This window comes from Pteropus alecto, unplaced genomic scaffold (genome assembly GCF_000325575.1).
Source record: "Pteropus alecto unplaced genomic scaffold, ASM32557v1 scaffold321, whole genome shotgun sequence".
Lineage (NCBI taxonomy): Eukaryota > Metazoa > Chordata > Mammalia > Chiroptera > Pteropodidae > Pteropus > Pteropus alecto.
The window spans coordinates 137,894-157,490 of record NW_006431044.1 but is presented as its reverse complement, the minus strand read 5'-3'; the positions used below and the strand labels follow the sequence as shown (position 1 = coordinate 157,490).

Sequence of the window (19,597 nt, the reverse complement as noted above, 5' to 3'; positions counted from 1 at the left end):
GAAAATCTCATTTTGTTCGTATATTATTTTCTTTATTTCTTTTGAACTGCCTGTTTTCCTGTAGCTTGCTGAGCTTACTTAAGTCACTTATCTTGAATCCTTTTTTTGACCATTCACAGATCTGCATTTCTTTGAGAGGATTGAGAATTTATTGCGTTCCTTCGTGGGAGTGTGGTGTTTCCTTGATTTTTCGTGTGTTTTGGTGGCCTGTGTTGATGTCCGTACATTTCATGGAGTAGAATTTCTTCCAGACTTTATGGAAACGTTTTAGTGGGGAAGATCTTTACCTGCGTGTGAGTGCGAGTGTGCCAGCTTGGTGACGTGTGGCAGTTCTGACTATAAGAAGCCCCAACAGCTTAGTGTCTGCAGCTCTGTCGCTAGCGTTCAGTAAAGGTTATAAGGGTTCTCAATAGCAAAGGCTTTGGGTGTCCACACCAGTCGAGACGGTTCCTGGGGACCTCCTGAGTACTTCCTCCCATGAGCAATGTTTTGGCTGAACCGGTCCTTCTTGATGCCAGGTGCAGCCTTGGGCGCCTTCGTGGTTGTGGCAGCGTTGGTGCCTGGTTTTCGGTCGCCTGTAGAGCAGGTAGGGATCTGGGTTCTAAAGTGTGACTAGACACAGAGCAGTAGCAGTTCTAGAGTCGCCGAATAGGCTGCGGTGGCATCAACTTTGCTGCGTGAGATGCAGTGATACAGTGATCGGTAGTGGATCTTGTGACCGGAGCACAGGTACATGAAGAGAAACAGTGTCTCTGTGGTCTGAGGAGCAGGCTACCGCACAGTGGCCACGGCTTTGGTGCCTGAGACACAGGCATCTATGTGACAGCTGCGGAGTCTGGTTATGGAACTAGACGTCCATGGAGCACTTGCGTCTTCAGGGTCTGGGGTGCGTTCAGGGTGGAGGGGCATGGCTGTCTTGGTCCTGGAATAGAACAGTAGCTCTTTCTTTTATGGGGGGAACTCGGTGTATTATTCTCCCGTGGTGATGACAATTGGTTACCTAAGTGTGAGAGCGGGCAGTGTCCTCTGTGGAGCAGGCAGCTGGGTTCCACACCTAGATACTTGGCCTCCTCTGCTGCGCAGACTCGGCTTCCGCAGCTGTACTGGGGGCTGTGGAGGATTTCTGTGGCAAAGGCGCTAGAGTCCTCTGCGGAGCAGGATGTCGGGGAATGCGATGGCGTGTGCCCTTGGGTTGGGACATGTGGTCCCCGCCTGATTTTTTTCCCTTCTCTAGGTGTCTTTACGAAATTGATATCTTCAGTGATTCTGTTTCTGTGGTTATTATTTTTCATGCTCCACTGCACTGCTGTCGTAACTTAGACTCTTAAGCCTTTACAGGGCCGGTCTCGTTTGCAGATGGCTTTCTTAATTTTTTGTCGTGGGCGGCGAAAGCTGGTTCCCTCCACTATCATGCTGGCATTATTCATCTAGATCTCTTTTCTGGGTCTGTTGTGTGCTGAGCCGCTCTGGGACAGTGCTAGACATTCATTTCTGTTTTTCCCTTTGGACTCGTGTCATCCATGTCCAGTGTACTTGCCCGGCTAAGACTCACGGAGAAGAGACTGTGCATCACAGGATGGATGTGACTGCGGCCATGGCAAAGTGAGCTCACGGGGGGTTCGGTCCTTCCGAATGGCACCTGTGGCTACTGTGCCATCAGAACTGTTCAGATCGTACCCGGAACATGTCTTCGTTCAGCCAGAGTTTTCGTGCCATCGCCAGTAGCCACACCCAATTTCTACCCTTCCTTTTCCACCTTTGACACTTTGCTGACTCGTCAGTTCCACTACTTGTCATTTCTGCTGTGGTTTCCAGCCCAGGGATATGTAGCTCCCTCAACTCCATATCTCACCCCTCTTTCTGTCGTGCTCAACATGGGCCCTCACGTGTTGCGCCATGAGGTGTTCACGTACCCCTGAATTGACCTCGGGCAGCAGCCAGTCTGTTTTTTAGTGAGATTTTCCTGGGCTCGGGTGCATGTCTCTATCGAGCACTGTGTCAGCAGCAGAAAAGGATGCGCAGGACGCCGTCAGCAGTGGACGTGAGTTGTACGCCCTGCCACTCTTCCTCGTGTCATATTCTGCCCCGAACCCTTCCCCCGGTCAGGTCTCCACCATTTTGTGACCTTAGAGACCCAGTAACACAACGGTCAGCCGATCCATCAATGAATTCCAACTTTCTTGTTCTGCAAAGCATTTGATACTCAGGTCCACATGCAGCAGATGTACATCTGCGGTGGGGTTGTCCCTTTCCCAGAGTCGCCATGTACTTCACCAGCATTTCTTTGCGTTCAGGTTGCTGCTGTGGAGCAGAGGATGGGGAGGCACCCTTTGAACAGAGCGTGTCTGCAAGGGGGTCACAGGCAAGGAATCCCAAGGAGGCTTTGTCGTCCCGGAAGACACACCCCTGTGAGGGTTGTGGGCCAGTCCTGAGAGATATTTTCCACTTGGTTGAGCAGCAGGGAACACAACACAGCCAGAAACTGTTGAGGTGCGGGGCGTGTGCGAAACGATTTTATGTCACCGCAAACGGTCACCAGCACCAGGAGCAGCACACGGCACAGAAAGCTTCTGTAAGCGGTGAGGACCGGGTCTCACTCGTGAAGAGCTGCAGAGTCCGTGTGTCCCCGAAGCCCTTCACCTGTGGGAGGGTTGAGAAGGACTTGCTGACCACTTTAGGACTCCCCCAGCAACAGGCCGCTCATAAAGCCGAGAAGCCAAACAGAATAACCCAGTGGGAAGCAACAAATTTACGAAGCAGAAAAAGTCACTGCGCTTCGAAAGAATGCAAGAAGGCCTACAGCCCCAAGCACACACTCGTTCAGGACGGCCACACTGGTAGACAGTGTTTCGTGTGCACCGAATGTGGGAAAACATTTAGGTACAAATCCGCATTTGTCATTCACCAGAGACTCCACGCTGGAAAAAGTTTTTCTGTGGGTGGCGACTATGGAAAATCCGTCAGGGGAAGCTCACCCTTCAGTCAACACCGAAGACTTCCTGCCGGGGCAAGGCAGCACAAGTGTGGCAAGTGTGGGAAATCCGTAAGCCACAAATCTGTCCTCGTTCCTCCCCGGGACTGGCACAATGGGAAAAACGGTTATACGTGTAGCGAATGCACCAAGTCTTTTAGTCATAGCTCGGTGTTCATTCGACATCAGAGAGTTCAGAGTGGAGAAAAGCCTTATAAGTGTAACGACTGTGTGAAATCTTTTACCTCTCTCGCTGCCCTCAGTTATCACCAGAGCTCTCACACGGGAGAAAGGCCTTATGGGTGCAGCGATTGTGGGAAATCTTTTATCTCTCGGTCTGACCTGCGTTATCATCAGAGGGTCCATTCTGGGGAAAGGCCTTATGAGTGCGGTGAGTGTGGGAAGTCCTTTATCACTCGTACGGCTCTTCGTTACCATCACAGAGTTCACACTGGAGAAAGGCCTTTTGAGTGCAGCGAATGCGGGAAGTCTTTTACCCGAAGAAATAATCTCATTATACATATAAGAGTTCACTCAGGATACAAGCCATACGAGTGCAGCGAATGTGGGAAATGTTTTACCTTTAGCTCCAGCCTCCGTTATCATCACAGAGTCCACACAGGGGAAAGGCCTTATGACTGCAGCGACTGCGGGAAATCTTTTAACAATAGGTGGACACTTATTCGACACCAGAGAATTCATACAGGAGAAAAGCCTTACGTGTGCAGTAAATGTGGTAGATCTTTTACCTGTAGTTCCACCCTTCAGTATCATGAGCGAGGTCACCTTGGCGAAAGGCCCTATGAGTGCAGTGAATGTGGAAGATCTTTTACCACCAGCTCTGCCCTTCGTTATCATCAGAGCGTTCACACAGGAGAAAGGCCTTACGAGTGCACGGAGTGTGGGAAATCCTTTATCTCTAGATCTGACCTCCAGTATCATCAGAAAACTCACTCCGGAGAAAGGCCCTATGAGTGTAGCGAATGTGGAAAATCCTTTATTCGAAGAAATAACCTCATTTTACACCAGAGAGTTCACACAGGAGAAAGGCCTTACAAGTGTAACGAATGTGGGAAATCTTTTAACAATAAGTGGACACTCATTCAACATCAGAGAGTTCACACAGGAGAAAAACCTTATGTGTGCAGCGAGTGTGGGAAGTCGTTTACTTCCAGCTCCACTCTCTGTTACCATCAGAGAACTCATGCAGGGAAGAGGCCTTACAAATGCACCGACTGTGGAAAATCTTTTACATCTAGTTCTACTCTCCATTACCATCAGAGAGTGCACACGGGAGAAAAACCTTACGTGTGCAGTGAATGTGGCAAGTCTTTTACCTTTAGCTCCAGCCTCCGTTACCATCACAGAGTCCACACTGGAGAAAGGCCTTATGAGTGCAGTGAATGTGGGAAGACCTTTAAGGATAGATCACAGTTCAATAAACACCGGCGAGGCCACACTGGAGAAAGGCCTTACGAGTGCAGGGAATGCGGGAAGACCTTTAGCCACAAATCTTCTCTCTCAATACACCAGAAAATTCATAATAGGGAAAGGTCTTATAAGTGTAGTGAATGTGAGAAATCTTTTACCTCTACCTCTGGCCTTGGTTATCACCAGAGGCTTCACAGGGGAGAAAGGCCTTATCAGTGCCGCGAATGTGGGAAATCTTTCACGAGTAGCTCGATACTGGTTCGCCACCAGAGAGTTCACACTGGAGAAAGGCCCTACGAGTGCAGTGAGTGTGGGAAATCCTTCGCCAGTAGCGACACCCTTTCTTATCATCAGAGAGTTCACACGGGAAAAAAGCCTTACGAATGCAGTCAGTGTGGAAAGTCTTTTGCCTCTGGTTCCACCCTTCGTTATCATCAGAGAGTTCACACTGGAGAAAGGCCTTATGAGTGCAGCGAATGTGGGAAGTGTTTTATCTGTAGCTCGAAACTCCGTTACCATCAGAGAGTTCACACTGGTGAAAGGCCTTATGAGTGCAGTGAGTGTGGAAAGTCATTTAGGGATAGTTCCCAGTACAGTCAACACCGGAAAGGTCACACTGGAGAAAGGCCTTATGAGTGCAGTGAATGTGGGAAATTTTTTATGCGAAAGTCTACCCTCTCTCAACATCAGAGAATTCACACTAGAGAAGGGCCTTAACTGTGCAGGGAGTACGCAGTGTTCCTCGGTGTTCCAGCACCAGAAGAAACTCTTCGAGGACCCTTTGTCTGAATCGACTCTCGTACATCTGAATGTGCACATTGGGGAGACTTCCCATAAGTTTCATTTGTATGGGAAGCATTCGTGAATGTGTCGCACTTTTTAATTTGCTAAGGGTTCTTTCCAGGTTTATGTTGCTTCTATTTTCTGTGGCTAAAGCCATTTCAGCTTTACCCACTGGCAGGTAAACAGAGTTTGTATCGTTCGCCACCCCAGTGTGCTCAAGGGAAGTGACCCCTGGTCTCCCATGTATCGGAGCAAATTAGGAGCAACCTGAGCACTTAGGGATTAGTTTTCCCTCCTCCTTGACAACCTTGGACATGACCCAGAGAATAGCACGAGTTTGGCTGGCATCCTGCCAAGAAATAACCGCGTTTTCCAGGGTCACGTTGGTCTGATGTGATAGCTGTAATGAGTTTTTCCAGCTCTCGGTTCATGAACTTGAGAAGTGCCTGCTGCACATTGCTTTGGTTTGTACAATAATCACGGCCTTACTCCTGTTTGATCTCGGGTGCTATGTTTACTGTGGGGTAGTTTGCAAACTGATTTGGGTTCAACAGGCTTGAAGAGGTGAAACACTTTTTAGGGGTCTCAAACTCTAAACTGTTTAAGAACTGTATGATAGCAGAAAAGAACTTGCCACTTGTGACAAAATTTGCCTTGCTTTTCGTGGCTTCCTAGACAGGACTGAAAAACTTTCTGATTGTCATTTGAGGCCTGGATGCTCTATGTTTAAGGATTCTCAGAGGTAACCCGAGGTGAGGGCACATATGAGAACCTCAGGTTCTTCTGGGAGTGTTCTGGGAGTATCCTTTATTCAAAGCATAGATCACAGATTATGCCAGCCTTGTTGAGGGGAAACTTTCCTCAGGTCTGTGAAGAATCATATGCCACGATGTCTATAATTTGCTGGGCTACAGTCACTGGTTGTAAGGCCACTAGCTCCAAAGGATACTTTGTACAGAAACATTGGAGGATTGCTGGGCTACAGTCACTGGTTGTAAGGCCACTAGTTCCAAGGGATACCGTACTTTGTACAGAAACACCGGCCTAGTAGGGATTGGAGGTGACCACAGCCAACTCAGTGGAATGTGCCTCTTCTAAAAGTGCATCTAGAAATGTTTACTGTGCCTGCATGATCGGTGTGTGCATACATCTCAGCACCTCCAGGCCTGTCTTTCTGTGTAGCCGATGTTGATGTTATTGTCAGAAAAAATAAAAATCATTGACAGATGTTTTGATTTCCCGTAGCCTCTCAGTGACGTCCGCCTCAAAGCTGTTACTGCACAATAGGAAAGCAGAAAGCGGGATCTGTGGTCTGGGGATGTGGCTCTTTGGACCCAGGCAGCGTTCCTGTCCACTCAGGTAGAAAGGGTTTTCATTACTCACCGTATTTGCTGCCACTGAGGCGATATTGGCCCCTAGAGATGGTGGAGTCAATACGGGATCATCAAACTTGTTTTCCAAAGAGATCGAGACATAAACTTGTATCCTGAGCCATTTTTTAAGGCTTCCCAAGGTATAACTTAAATGTACTACCTGCATATATTTAAAGTGTACAGTTTGATAAGTTCTGACATAGGTATGACCCTAGGAAACCCGCAAGGTCTGGATAATAACCACATCTGTCCTTTATTGCGACTGCGACCGGACTGACCTTGCTAGGATGGGAAAATTTGGAGACTCGGCATAGAGTTAACAAGGCTCGCTTTCCGAAAACCGTGGGAGATCTAGATTTTTACTTTGGACAACTTTTAAAGCTTTAGTAAAATAGGATTCACATGCATTAAAACATATTTAAAGTTCACAGTTTGATAAGTTTTCCCATGTGTAAGAACCTGTGAAACTATCGTCACGGCTATTATAATGAAGATCTGTCACTCGTGTATTTGCCTCGTGTCCTTTTATAATCTCCATGCCCTTCCTGGACCTCACAGCAACCATTGATTTACTCTCTACTGATTAGTTTGCATTTTTCTAGACTTTTATGTGATGAAATTTTAAGTTTATTCTAATTTTCCCTCCACTCATGCTGCATAATTGTTTTGAGATTCATCAGTGGTGCTTATATAAGTAATTCATTCTTTTATTACTCAATAATATTTTTAAATATATATGTTTTTGTGTATATGTATATGTACCTCTAGCCGTTCATCTGTGTTCGGCCAGTCGGGCTATTTTCAGTTTTGGACTATTGCAAATAAAGCCGCTCTGAACATTTTCATTACGATTCTTTATATGGAGAAGCGTTTCATTTTTCTTTTCGTTACAACTCAAAGTGCCATGCCTAGCACACAGAGGAGATGAGAGTTTAACTTTTTGAGAAACTGCCAAACTCTGATAAAAAATGACCGCGTTTCCACCAGCAGCGTATGCGAGTCCCATTTCCTCTACATCCCTGTAGTACTTGATGTGGCCAGTCTTTGACGTCAGCCTTTTTAGTGATGTCTCACACTACCTCTGTGGTTTGAATCGCATCTCCCTAGGGGTTCGGGGTTTTGAGCATTTTCTCATGTCTTTAGTAGCCACCTGTGTATATTTTGTCCAATTTCTGATCATGTCATTTGCCTGTTTTTCTTCGGAAGATACGGCTGTTTCTCGTTTTGTTTTACAAATAAGATACTGAATCAACAAAGACGTTGGAGTTGTACTCATTCTCAAATCCTGTGAGGGATGTTGTGCTGTATGCAGGCATCGTTTCTAAATACTGGAAGAATACTTTCTCATCTCCTTCAAAACTTTGTGTCATGCGTAACGTCATGGTCACAAACACCATACACGTCTAAGTTTTAAGTCTATTATTAATCTAATCTCTGTCGCTTAAGTGGAGCCTTCTAGTAGCCCAATACGTTGAGCCTCGGGCGGCAGTGTGCGCCAGTGTCCGGTGGCAGTCCTCCCACTGTGAGAGTGACGTGCTCCGGCGAGGAGCTGAAGAACCAGCGGCGTCCTGTGGAGTTCGTGAGAACTCAGCTCGGTGCGCAGGAGGCGACCGCAAAGCGGGCAGAGGACAGACGGGGCTGCGAGCTGGTCAGACGGCTGCAGACGCCTCACGGGCAGGAGAGGTTAGAATCCAGACCCGGCAGAGGGGAGGCACCGCCCCCCAGCACCGTCGGGTCCGTGGGGACCCCGAGTGGCCTCATCAGTGGTGACACGAGGTATGAGAACACAGTCCCGCGCTGCCTCGGATCTCGCCAGTGCCTGGTGAGGAGTCGCCCTCGCTGTCTGCAGGTGACTCTCGTCTTTCCCTTTCTGCGATCGTTGGTCCCAACAGGTATTTACCTTCCGTGGAGCTCAGCACGCTTGGGGCCGCTTCTCCAGACGCCCCAAGCCCAGAAAGAAGCACCGGGGCGCTGGGGTCGTCGCTGGCCGTCCCCGGCTCTGGCGGGGCCTCTCCAAAGGACAGGCCCAGGAGCGACTGGGCGGATGGTCCCCTGGGCACCCCATGTGGGGCAGGGTCCACACCAGGCTCAGCCTGCTCATGTGTCCCTGAGGGCACCAGGTGAGTTCTTTTCCTTCGGAGATGCAGGTACTTCAAGTCCCAGTGGCAGTGTGACCTGAGTTTGCATCTTGGAGGGGATGGCAAGAAGGGAGCGAGCCAGGCGGAATGCGGGGTGCAGAGCGCTGGGGGCCGCAGTGAGGAGCCACACACCCACGGTGCACAGGGGTGGCGGGCAGGGTCGACACAGGTGTGGAAGGCGACCACTGGGGGGCCTGCACCCCTGCGGAGGTGGCATAGGAGGGACCCTCCCGGCTGCGTCCCTGCTCCCTCTGGAGCTAGTCTCCCTCCACTGGTCCCTCCGGCGATGCCCAGCCACGGTCTCTACGGTGGCGCGTAAGTCAGATTCCAGCTCCTCAACAGTTAGGTTTTGAAAGAGATATATTATTAAGAGGGAAAACGTCAGTGCAGATTGGTAAAGTGTGACTGCATTGTACTAAGGAAAACCATATGTAAAGGGATATATGAACACCCAGACACACAGCAGCCCATGCATATGCAAAAAAACAGTCTAAATGGATACTTTCTCAAATTTTTTTTTCCAGGAGGTGAGATGCTTGGGGGCTTTTCACTTTCTATGTTTATAAATGGGATTCTTTTTATTACACATCTGCATCACCTGAAGGCGCCTTAAAACACCGATTCTTGTCTCTTGTTCCCAAAGTGTCTTAGTCCATAGGTTTGTGCTTGGGGTGGTGGCAAAGTGGCATTTCTAATCAGGCCATTGGTGGTGCTGATGGACAGCGCCGATGCAGCGATGAAACCCTGGGAACAAGTGTTCTAGCCACGGCCAAGCTGCTGCCGTTCAGTTCATGGGGCTGTAGGTTGCAGACCCGGACAGAGCCGCAGAGCTAAAGCTTCTTCTAGTGGATGCCTTCTGAGTGTCTGCAGTGAGCCAAACAGGCTAATGGCGTAAAGGGTTCAAGTTTCAGGGCCTCCGCTGCTGAGGAACCCTGGGATGGCGTCAAGATACTAGAACCACCTAGCCACCTGCTGCTTTGGCTTGGAACCGAAACAAGGAGGCCAGAGTAGTCTTGTAAATGCCTCAATGGACAACCAACCAGAAACAGGCAACTGGGCCTTCCCAAGTGAGGCAACTCCTTGAGCTGTAGCCAATCAAGCGATTTCCTTGCTTTGCTTTCCTGCGTCCTCGTTCGGTTTGGTGCAGCCGATTGGAATTGCCGTGTGCTCAAATAAACTCTTCAAATTTGCATGAACTTCAGTTTCTCTTTAAATAGAACAAATACTGCCCACCTCCTAAAAATACCCGCAGGGCTCCTCCTCGCCCATGGCGCTCTTGGTGCGGAGGCCTCGCTTCCCGCTGTCTGCAGCGCTGTCTGCAGCGCTGTGCTATCGCGTCCCCTACTGAGGTGGGTGTTGAGGTTTGGTCTTTGCAGTCAGTTGTGTGATGGCGCCTGCTGGGGAAGTAAAAACAATTTTTTTTCCCAGCCCAGAAATGCTCTCCACAAAGGTAATAGAGACAGAAACAGTTTCATTATTAAGTAATTATTAAACCAGAGTTTGACGCTCATCAGGCAGTCAATCCACTATCAATTTCAAAGACAGAGAAACTCGCCTCTCTACATAGCTAAGCAGGTAAAATCCATTACATACATGTATTCAAGATAAACAGAGCTAATGGCGTCAAGTAAGAGGACTTGACAGTGCCATCTGTCATGTGGAGTTCATCCTAACTCTGCCTGGTAATTGGGGTGATTCTGTTAGCTTTGGGGCTTTATCCAAAGGAAAGACAAACAGCTTCATAACAGCAGGTGGTTTTCGACACTGGGACCAGGAGAGTATGGAGGTCAGGCTTCTACCCTCCCGTAGGAGTAGGGGAGAGGAGCTAGCTGTCTCTCATAACGTTTGCATCTCAAAGAATGGCTCTTGGTATGTTTCCATTTTAAAAAGATGGCTCTGAGGGGGGAAAAGCCCAGCTGGCAAAAGTTTGTGATTCAGAGCAGCTCAGCATACAAGGAAAATATTACAACAACCTCAAAAGAGGTGCTTACAAGAGCAGCCATGGTTCACATCAATAATGATCACAACGATGCCTGCAACTCAGCACAGGCGATCACCAGAAAATGTCTTCTGTAGGAAGGGAGCAGAATCAATAACCCACAGAGCTGTCACCCTGTGCCCATGCCTAGGGGAAGGCAAGCCAGTTGAGAGCCATATGGCTGACTGCCAAATTCCTGATTCCCTGACAATCGCCTTCCTTCTTTGAAGCAGAAGGTGGCAGGGCTGCCCTGGGAGAGATTTTCTCGGAGCAGTGCACACAGCTCAGTGCTCATGCCCACAGCACAAGTGCCAGAAGGTGTAGACATCAGCAGAGCTATGGTCCCGCTGTGGCATGACAGAAATGACTGGGAGAGAGGAAAGACAGAGACAAGCTCAGGACACGAGGTGGGGTGTGAGGGTCTTACCCATGGAAACAGTAAGTGCAAAGTTCTCCAGCATCTTGTGCACAGTACACGAGCCTCTGAGCCTCACCAAGGGGACCCCACTCCTGGGAGAAGCTAATGGCCATACCCTCAAAGGTGATACCCTGTCATAGCAGGATGGTTCAGTGTATGATTAGCTTTTCTCCTAAAACCGTAAATTGGTATCTCACCACTCCTCCCCCACACACATCCATCTCCTGGTTCCCCTCCTCCCATTCTCCCCAACTCAGAGAAGATAACAGGCCCCGTTGCCCACTCTCAACTCATGGCCACGTTGATTACGGTCTCAGCGCACAGCAAGAACAAGAAGCAGGCAGATGATGTCTCTCAGCCTCGCATGTGGGGCCCCACCCCCTCCTACCATGTAGAGCAGTAAATAAACAGCAGGCCTCCATGTCCATCTATTGTCCACTCATTCCTCAGAAGCCTTGGCCACCTGCCAGTTTATCCTCTCTTCTCAACGCCACCCGTGTACCCAAGTTAGAAGGTGTAGACATCAGCAGAGCTATGGTCCCGCTGTAGCGCGCACCCTCCCCTTCCTGTTTTCCTATTAACATGTCCATCATGTCCAGGATTCCTCCTACACATGTTACCCAAAGCTCCCCCCAGTCCACACACTGTCCACAGCCTTCTGCAGATAGGTCCATTCGGAAGCCCTTCCCACAGTTCCAGACCTGTGTGTCCAGATGCCCACTAAGTAACTCCACTCCTCCGTTTTCCGAAATATCTCACACATTGAACGTGGCCAAGAAGACAGCTGCTGATCCCAATGAAGATCTCTCCCACCACAGACTACCCATCTCAGTGACAGAGCTTCTATCCTTCCATTTGCTCACCCCAGAAATCTTGGAGTCATCCCTGACTCCTACCTTACTCCCTCACCGTCACAGTCAGAAAATCTGGGCTGTCCTATTTCAAACACTGATATGAAATCCATTCACTTGTCCCATTTCCATGACCACCACAATGGTTCACACCGAGAACACTTATCTCAGTGTCTCGGAGATGGAACCAACCAGGGTGTCCATATTAAGCCCTGAGGGTGGAATTCCCGCCAGCCCGGTCCCTGGGGGCAAGACTCACATCCAGCCCAACTTCGGAGAAAGGACCACTGTTCCAGTGGGTCCGGAAGGCAGAGCCTTGAGCCAAAAGAGATTATCCATGAGCCATGTGATCTCGCGAGGTTTAGTTTGCTTGGCTTTGGGTGTCCTTGGGGCCCTTACTTCTTCATTTCTCATTTCTTTCCTTTTGGAATGGAAATGTCCAGCCTATTCCTGTTTCATCATTTTGGTTTCACAGGTTCATAGCTGGAAAGGAATTTTGCCTCAGGCTGAATTGCACCTTGAGTCTCACTGGTATCTGACTTAAGATAATATTAGATGAGTCTTCGGACTTCTCTATGTTACATTGTAACTTACTATGTAGTTACACCTTTTCTTTTACGTTTCCTGTCTGCACATTGAAGAATTTGAGCTGCATGAGTGCGAGGAGCTTTTGTCAGTCATGTCTCTCATGCTCCTACAGCAGTGCCTGATACTGAGAATTTTCTCAATGAACATTTATTAGAGCTGTGAATAAACACGACACCTCAAGTTCTTCATTTACACTAATTCGGCTACTCTAAATGTCCACTTCAGTTCTTTCTCTAAGCTGGTATTACTTAATGTTTTCAAGAATAAAAGCCCTTGTAAAAATTTTCTGAGATACTAACTTTCTTCAACATCCTCTGATACTTCAGAGTGCTATTTCCGCCACTGTCTTTGAATAACTACATAAACTTGTTAATAACTTTTTAAAACTTACATCTCAAAATAATGTTTCTGATGTAACCTCAATTCCCTATGAACTGTACCTGCAATCAATGGAAAATGATGATCACTTACCAGCAAAGACACGAGATCACGGCCTTGGTCTCATGCCCGCTTGGTCTAAGTAATCTCAGTGTTCTTTTACCCACATGCTGTGACTGAAGGTTGCACCCCCTGATTCATGACAAAATAGCATTAGATAAGTTGCTCTCCATTTGAGATAGATGTCCGTTCATCCAAAAGAAATGAGTGTAGTCGGCCCTCCATGTCCGTGGGTTTTGCATTCTCGGATTCAATGAACTTCAGATGAAAAATATTAAAAAATAAATGTTACATTGTTGCTGATGTGTGCTATGTAGTTAGACCTATGAAAGGTGCATGGTTGCACCTGTATTGAATATAAACAGATATCCTGTCATTCCTTAATAAAATATAACAACAATTTACACAGCATTTACATTTGCATTATATATTACAAGTAGAGATGATTTAAAGTATACAGAAGGATATGTGTAGGTTATATGCAAACACTATATCATTTTAGATAAAGGACTTGAGCATCCACAGATTTTGGTACCTGTGGGGTTCTTAGAACCAATCCCAGTGGATACTGAGGGACAACTATATGTCTTAGAATATGGAGTAAGGAATATTGTGTGGATAAAGTTGTTCCTCAGTGGTCGAGACATAATCATCGACTCTACAGGCAAGACAGAGGTTTTCTATGGGAACCACAGTGGAACTTGTCGACGTAAGAAATATCTAAAGCTGTAGAGAAGTTTTTTAAGTTTATTGAGCCAAACCGACACATATGCTGGGGAGCAAGATCTCAAATACTCCAGAGAGTAACAGTTTTACATCTTTTTTTGTGCACTTGAAATTAAGGAGGGGATGTAAAAGAGAGATTGGTGAAAGTGAGGCAGGGCTCGGATTACAGGATAGCCAACAAGATTATGTGCTCTGTTGAGGGTTAATGCCTTTTTCAAGGGTATTACTTTGGCATGTCAAAGGTATGTTACCCTAGAATCAGAAGAACGATGGACAGGGGTGGCTTAAAACCTTTCACTAAAGAAGTTATAGGCCTGGGGTGTGACTACCCACCATGATCTGTCCACTTATGAATTTATGATCAGATCACCGTGTGTGTTTACTTTCCACAGAACCCCTTTTTTGTCCACAAACTGCTGTTCATCTAATTCAGAACATCCCTTTTCTTTCGCCCTAGTCATGGCCATGTATGGAGTCATTTCTCTTCCTAGTCAATCATAATAAAACAAAAAACAATATTCATCTCAGACAACATGGATTTGAAGAGCAATAATGATGTGTCCAGCTAAGCGTGGACTATTTTATGTCCGAGTGACTCTAAAGAATAATATGCCCATTTAGATCAGGAGATTTGAAAGTACCTGAAATATTTTTCATCTTCTGGGAGTAGGCCGAGCTTCAAGGAGTATGAAATTATGTTTTTTTGCTGCAGTTAACGACATACAAAGCCCCTCCCTGGCCATGGGAACACCAGTTTGCAAGACCCTCACTTTCTAGTTGTCGGGATGCAGAACTCCTTCCCTGAGGCCCCTTTAGCAATGAAAACTACATGACCCAGAAGGCCCTGCGCAGAGCTGAGCCAATGACAGGTCAGGATGAAAGCATTTCCGTGATCGGTTTCATCGCGTTGGGGCGGGACTTCCGGCGTCCTCCTCGTGGCGGGCATTTGTTCCGCTCCGGAGTATCCGGTGCGGTCAGAGTTGACAGAACTCGAGAAAGCGCAAAGGAGTCGTGGTCCCCGCGGCACAGATGCGGATCTGAGGCTCGCGGCGCCACCCGGGTGACCAGGGCCAGGACAGGGACCGCGGCGCCCGAGGCCCCTTCCTGCTCCCGCCCCGCCCACAGAGTCCGATGGCGGCGGCCGCGCCGAGGGGCCCGGCTCAGGTGAGTGCGCGTCCCCGGGCCTCGCCGCCGTCAGCCCCGAACCCTGAAGCCCGCGCCGCTCGCGTCCTGCAGCCCGGAATCCGGCGTCCGGGCCGGCGAGGCGCTAGTGGGCGACATCCGGGGTAACGGGGTGTGGGAGAGAGCAGCAGGCGGAGCGGCGGACCGTACGGAGAGGTGGGGACGGCCGAACCGGGAGGCATCGGGACCCTGGAGTCCGTCTTATGTCTGTGGGGACAGTGAGGCGGGGTCGCACCCGGCCCTGAGCACCCTGGGGGCCGCGGAGGGCTGTGAGCAGCAGCGGCGCGCGGGCTGTGTTAGGGTTTTAATAGTTTTCTGCGGTTCTCAGGGAACAGACTAGAAATGGAATGATGAGGACAGTGAGGCATCGAGAAGTAGCGTCCTCGTCCAGGGTCACAGAGCTGGTCAGAGGCAGCTCAGAGCACTGAAACCCAGGGCTTAGTTAACCCCAGGTCACCAGGTTCCAGGATTGGATGGGGTCACAGCGGAGACCTGCACAAATAGACACCAGCCCTGAAGGTTGAGAAAGCGCCTAGGGAACCTACTCACGGAAGGAGAGGATGTCCCAGTCCCTCCCTGGTCCTGTCTCACCCATATGGTGTTTGGAATTTTGGTCATGAGACTCTTCGCCTGCTGTATTCTCAGCTCTTGGGTGTGGGGGCTCTGATGTTACCCCAAGACCTGTATCCTGAGTGCTGGACAAGGGGAAGGTAGAGGTGCTGGTCCTGGTTACCCACGTAAATAGGTGTGGAGGGTTAACGCAGGGACATACTTCGAGGTGTGGCTGAGCTGGGAGTAGGCTCTGCAGGTCTCAGTTCCTTCTCTTAAGAACAAAGAGCAGAGGTTCAGTAATCAAGCCTGTAATGTGGCTGCCTGAGAAGGACATCTGTCATGGTGGTAATGGGATATTTGGATAAGAGGAAGGACTTTACCTGGGTTTAACAGGCTCCATCTGGCTGCACAGTGGACAGATTAAGGGGTTATGGGAGGAGGTAAGGAGTATAACCCAGGGGACCAGAGTTGTGGCCATGGAGGTAGGAGAAAGGGTTGGAATCTAGGTCCGTTTTTTAGGAAGGGCCAAGAAGATTTTTGGATGTCGTAGGTGAGGGAGAGAAAGGGGAAGGTTAGGGATGGCTCCCAGGGTTCTGTTCATAGCAGTTAAAGGGACGGATGCTCCATTAACTGGGATGAGAAATTGGTGGGATGTCAGAGGTCGCCAAGGTTTTTTTTCCCTCGGGAATATTAGAAGTTTTGTTTAGGCCCTGTTAAGAGTCTCAGATGTTTCCTGCGGGCAGCTGGACACATGGGGCTGAACCTCTGGGGCAGGGCGTCCAGATGGAGACTTTCAAAAGTGGTGAGCTTCGTGTGGACCAGGGTGAAGCAGTGGATGACGTTTCGGAGGTGGAGTGCGATTTACAGTGGCGATGGTATTAGCAGGCCAGAAAGACTAGACCACTTGCCAAGGAGGGGTCCTTTGGATTAGGAGCTGTAAGGATCTTGATTATAACAAACACAGGTGAGGGAGAAAAGGGCCTCTGGATCCGTGCGGGAGAAAGGATGACCTGGCTGGTCGCTAAGGCTCTGTGGGAGGAGCGGCTGCAAGATGGCTTCGGAGGTGGAGGCGTCATCGAGACAGGTTGACACCGAAGTGGGGCTCTTGCTAATTCGCTGCTGTTCAGATTGACTGGAATTGTGTGGTGAGCTGGATGGGGTCTGCGGTGTTTCAGCCTTACTGGGGGATAAGATCTGGGGTATACGTGGTCATTCTCGGCAACAGTATACGAGGATTTTTTTCTCTCTACATGTTTGCTAACTAACCCCTCTTGTCTTTTGGATAACCATTCTAACAGGGATGAGGTAATATCTCATGCCTGGCAGGGAGACTGTAAGGGCTGGGGTTTTACGGAAGGTTGAGTGGAGAGAGGAGGGTGGTGGCTGCTGAGGGGACAGAAAATGCATTACAGAAGTAGAAGGGGGTCATGGACATCTGAAATTCACGTGTGGCTCTGGCCGGCTTATATTGAAGCAAAGGTCAGAGGTGGATGGGCAGGCCTTTAAAGCAGCATTCATGGCTTTCTTTGGCCGTGGGATCCATCAGAGGTCTGGGATGGTTCTGGATGGTGATTGAATTTGTCAGGCACTGTCTCGATGCCACGTGCCAAGTACACGTGTAGTGTGTCTAGGGTGACGTCTGTGATGTAGGGCAGGGAAGTAGCAGATCTTGTGGGAGGGAGACTGAACATGTGAGGTAGTGTCTACAGAATGGTGTGCGTACGTGTAGGTAGCGTGAGCAGATGGCCCCCAAACCCTGTTAGTGAGGACCAGGTGAAGCATAAGCCCACCTTTGGTTGTGTCTGGTCGGTACTATGTAGGGGACCTCAGGGGAATTGCTTTGCAGGAAGGGTGGGGCCCTGCAGGCCAGGCCCAGAGTTTGGGTGGCATCTATGGTCCCCTCTACCTGTATGGCTGAGGGCCGAACACAGTGATTATGGGACCCTGGAGAGAGACTGGGCGTCAGTGATGCCTCCTCTGTGGTGAGCAGCTGTAGAGGAGGATGCGTGTGGGGTAGGTGTGTGAAGTGAGGGACTGTGAGGTTCTCGGACAGAATTTATGGTTTCCTCTGTCCCCATCTTTACAGGATGGTATTACCTTTGACGACGTGGCCGTGTACTTCTCCTGGGAGGAATGGAGGCTCCTGGATGATGCTCAGAGGCACCTGTACCACGATGTGATGCTGGAGAACTTTGCACTTGTATCCTCGTTGGGTAAGACTCTGGACCGGGCTCTGTCCTGGGCTCCGTCCTGCTCACTTTCCTTTGTCCAGGTGAATCAGACAGTGTTTCCTTCTGGGAAGCTGCTGTGTTGCCAGGGCCGGCTCGTCTGCAGTGCCCTGTCCTCCTCTCCTGCAGCCCAGGACCTGCTGCGCTGAGCCCTCGCCAGGTTCAGTGTGTCCAGATCCGTGGCACTTCTGTTTCCCAGGGTTTGATCCTGTCCTTTAGCTGACGTCTCCTAGGGCACGCCCGTGCCAGGAATTGCAGGCATTGTCATGGTCACTACTTACCTGGCCCATGAGCTGTTTTTCCAAGACCCTTCTGTACCATTCGTAGTATTTCGTTTAGAATCTCTTTGGTTTTCTGTTTTTGTTTCAGCATTGTGGATCTGTAAAGTTGCATCTATTAAAAGTACATAACGTGATGATTTGAGATATACGTATAGTGACATAATTACCATTATCAAGTTAATGAACACTTCCATCACCTGATATAGTTTTTTTTGTAATAGTGTTTAAGATACATTCAGTAAATTTGAAGTGTGAAATACAGTATTGTTAACTGTGGTCACCACGTCATACATTAGATCCTCATAGCATTTTCATCCTATAATTTATAGTTTGCGTTTTTTGACTAATAACTCCCCATTTCTCCCACCTCCTGGCCCCTGTCATTTAACTCTTTCTGTGAGTCAACTTTTTTATGTTTGTTTGTTTAGGTTCCACATATAAGTGATATCATAAGTATTTATCTTTCTCTGACTGGTTTATTTCACTTAGTATAATGCCCTCTGGGTTCATCGGCGTTGTCACATATGGCAGGATCTCCTCTCGTTCAAGGCTGAGTAATATTCTACGGGTGTCTGTCAGTGCGTTTGCGTGTATACATATGTGTGTGCCACCCCTTTCTTACGTGTTTATCCATGGATGGGCGCTCAGGTTGTTTCCATATCTTGCGTATTGTGAATAATGGTGCAGTGAACATGAGAGAGCAGATTCTCTCTTCCACATTCTGATTTCATTTCCTTCGGATATTTTCCAGGAAGTGGGACTACCGGATCATGGGGTAGTTCTGTTTTAAATTTTTGAGGATTTCCATAATATTTTTTCTTTTTTTTTTCTTTTTTCATTTTTGTTTAAATGCCTACAGCACCTGGTATTCCTAAGTAGTCTCCCATCCAAGTACTAACCAGGCCCTCCCCTGCTTAGCTTTCGAGATCAGACGAGATCAGACATGTTTAGGGTGGCGTGGCCGTAGACTCATGTTTTTCATAATCATGCCTTTATGAATTCACATTCTCAGCAACAGTGTACGATGATTTCCTTCTCTCTACGGGCTTGATAACACCTCTTTTTGATAACCGTTCTAACAGGTATGAGGTAATATCGCATCATAATTTAGATTTACTTGCCCTGAAGATTACTGAGGAAGAACAATTTTTCTTTAAAATTTACCTGATCAGATCTTTTGTCCGTATTTTAATCAGATTGTTCTTTCGTTGTTGAGTTGTATGAATACCATATATTTTTAAAACACTATGCTCTGTCAGATAGATGGCTTGTAAATATGTCCTTCCCTTATGTATGTTGCCTTTTCATTTTGTTGATTGTGTCCTCTGCTGTGTAGAAACATTTTAATTTCATGTAGTTCCACTTTGTTTTAGTTTTTTTTCCCCTCTACTTTTGGTGTCATGTTAAGAAAAAATCACGGCCAAGGCACTGTCTTTTTTTTTAAAGGGGTTTTACATTTTCATGTCTTATATTTAACTCCTTAATCCATTTCGAATTAAATGTTAGCAGTGAAAAAGATAGGGGTCCAGTTTCATATTTTTGCACGTAGGTATCTAGTTTGCCCAAATTATCGAAGAGACTGTCCTTTCTTATTGTCAGTTCTTGGTGCCCTTGTCAAATATTAGTCGGCTACATATGCATGGACTTTTTTCTTGAGCT

The 19,597-nt window shown here is 48.2% G+C and overlaps 1 protein-coding gene, 1 long non-coding RNA gene and 1 pseudogene across 2 annotated transcripts in view; 1 reads left to right on the top strand and 2 right to left on the bottom strand.

The window, feature by feature from the left end:
• Positions 1-7,015: 7,015 nt before the first annotated feature.
• On the bottom strand, positions 7,016-14,517 carry LOC112485530. Its single transcript, XR_003048502.1, has 3 exons — positions 14,337-14,517; positions 13,003-13,227; positions 7,016-10,093 (listed from the first exon to the last, which is right to left on the bottom strand). It is a non-coding gene; the product is annotated as an uncharacterized LOC112485530 (long non-coding RNA).
• A 125-nt stretch (positions 14,518-14,642) lies between these two features.
• LOC102898801 (zinc finger protein 256) overlaps positions 14,643-19,597 on the top strand; it is a 25,821-nt gene continuing 20,866 nt past the window's right edge. Inside the window, exons 1-2 of the mRNA XM_006905524.3 lie at positions 14,643-14,859; positions 17,516-17,642. Coding sequence (XP_006905586.1) covers positions 14,827-14,859; positions 17,516-17,642 — 160 coding nt within the window. The 5' untranslated portion in view covers positions 14,643-14,826. The remainder of the gene's footprint in view (positions 14,860-17,515; positions 17,643-19,597) is intronic.
• LOC112485567 lies at positions 18,789-18,907 on the bottom strand (annotated as a pseudogene).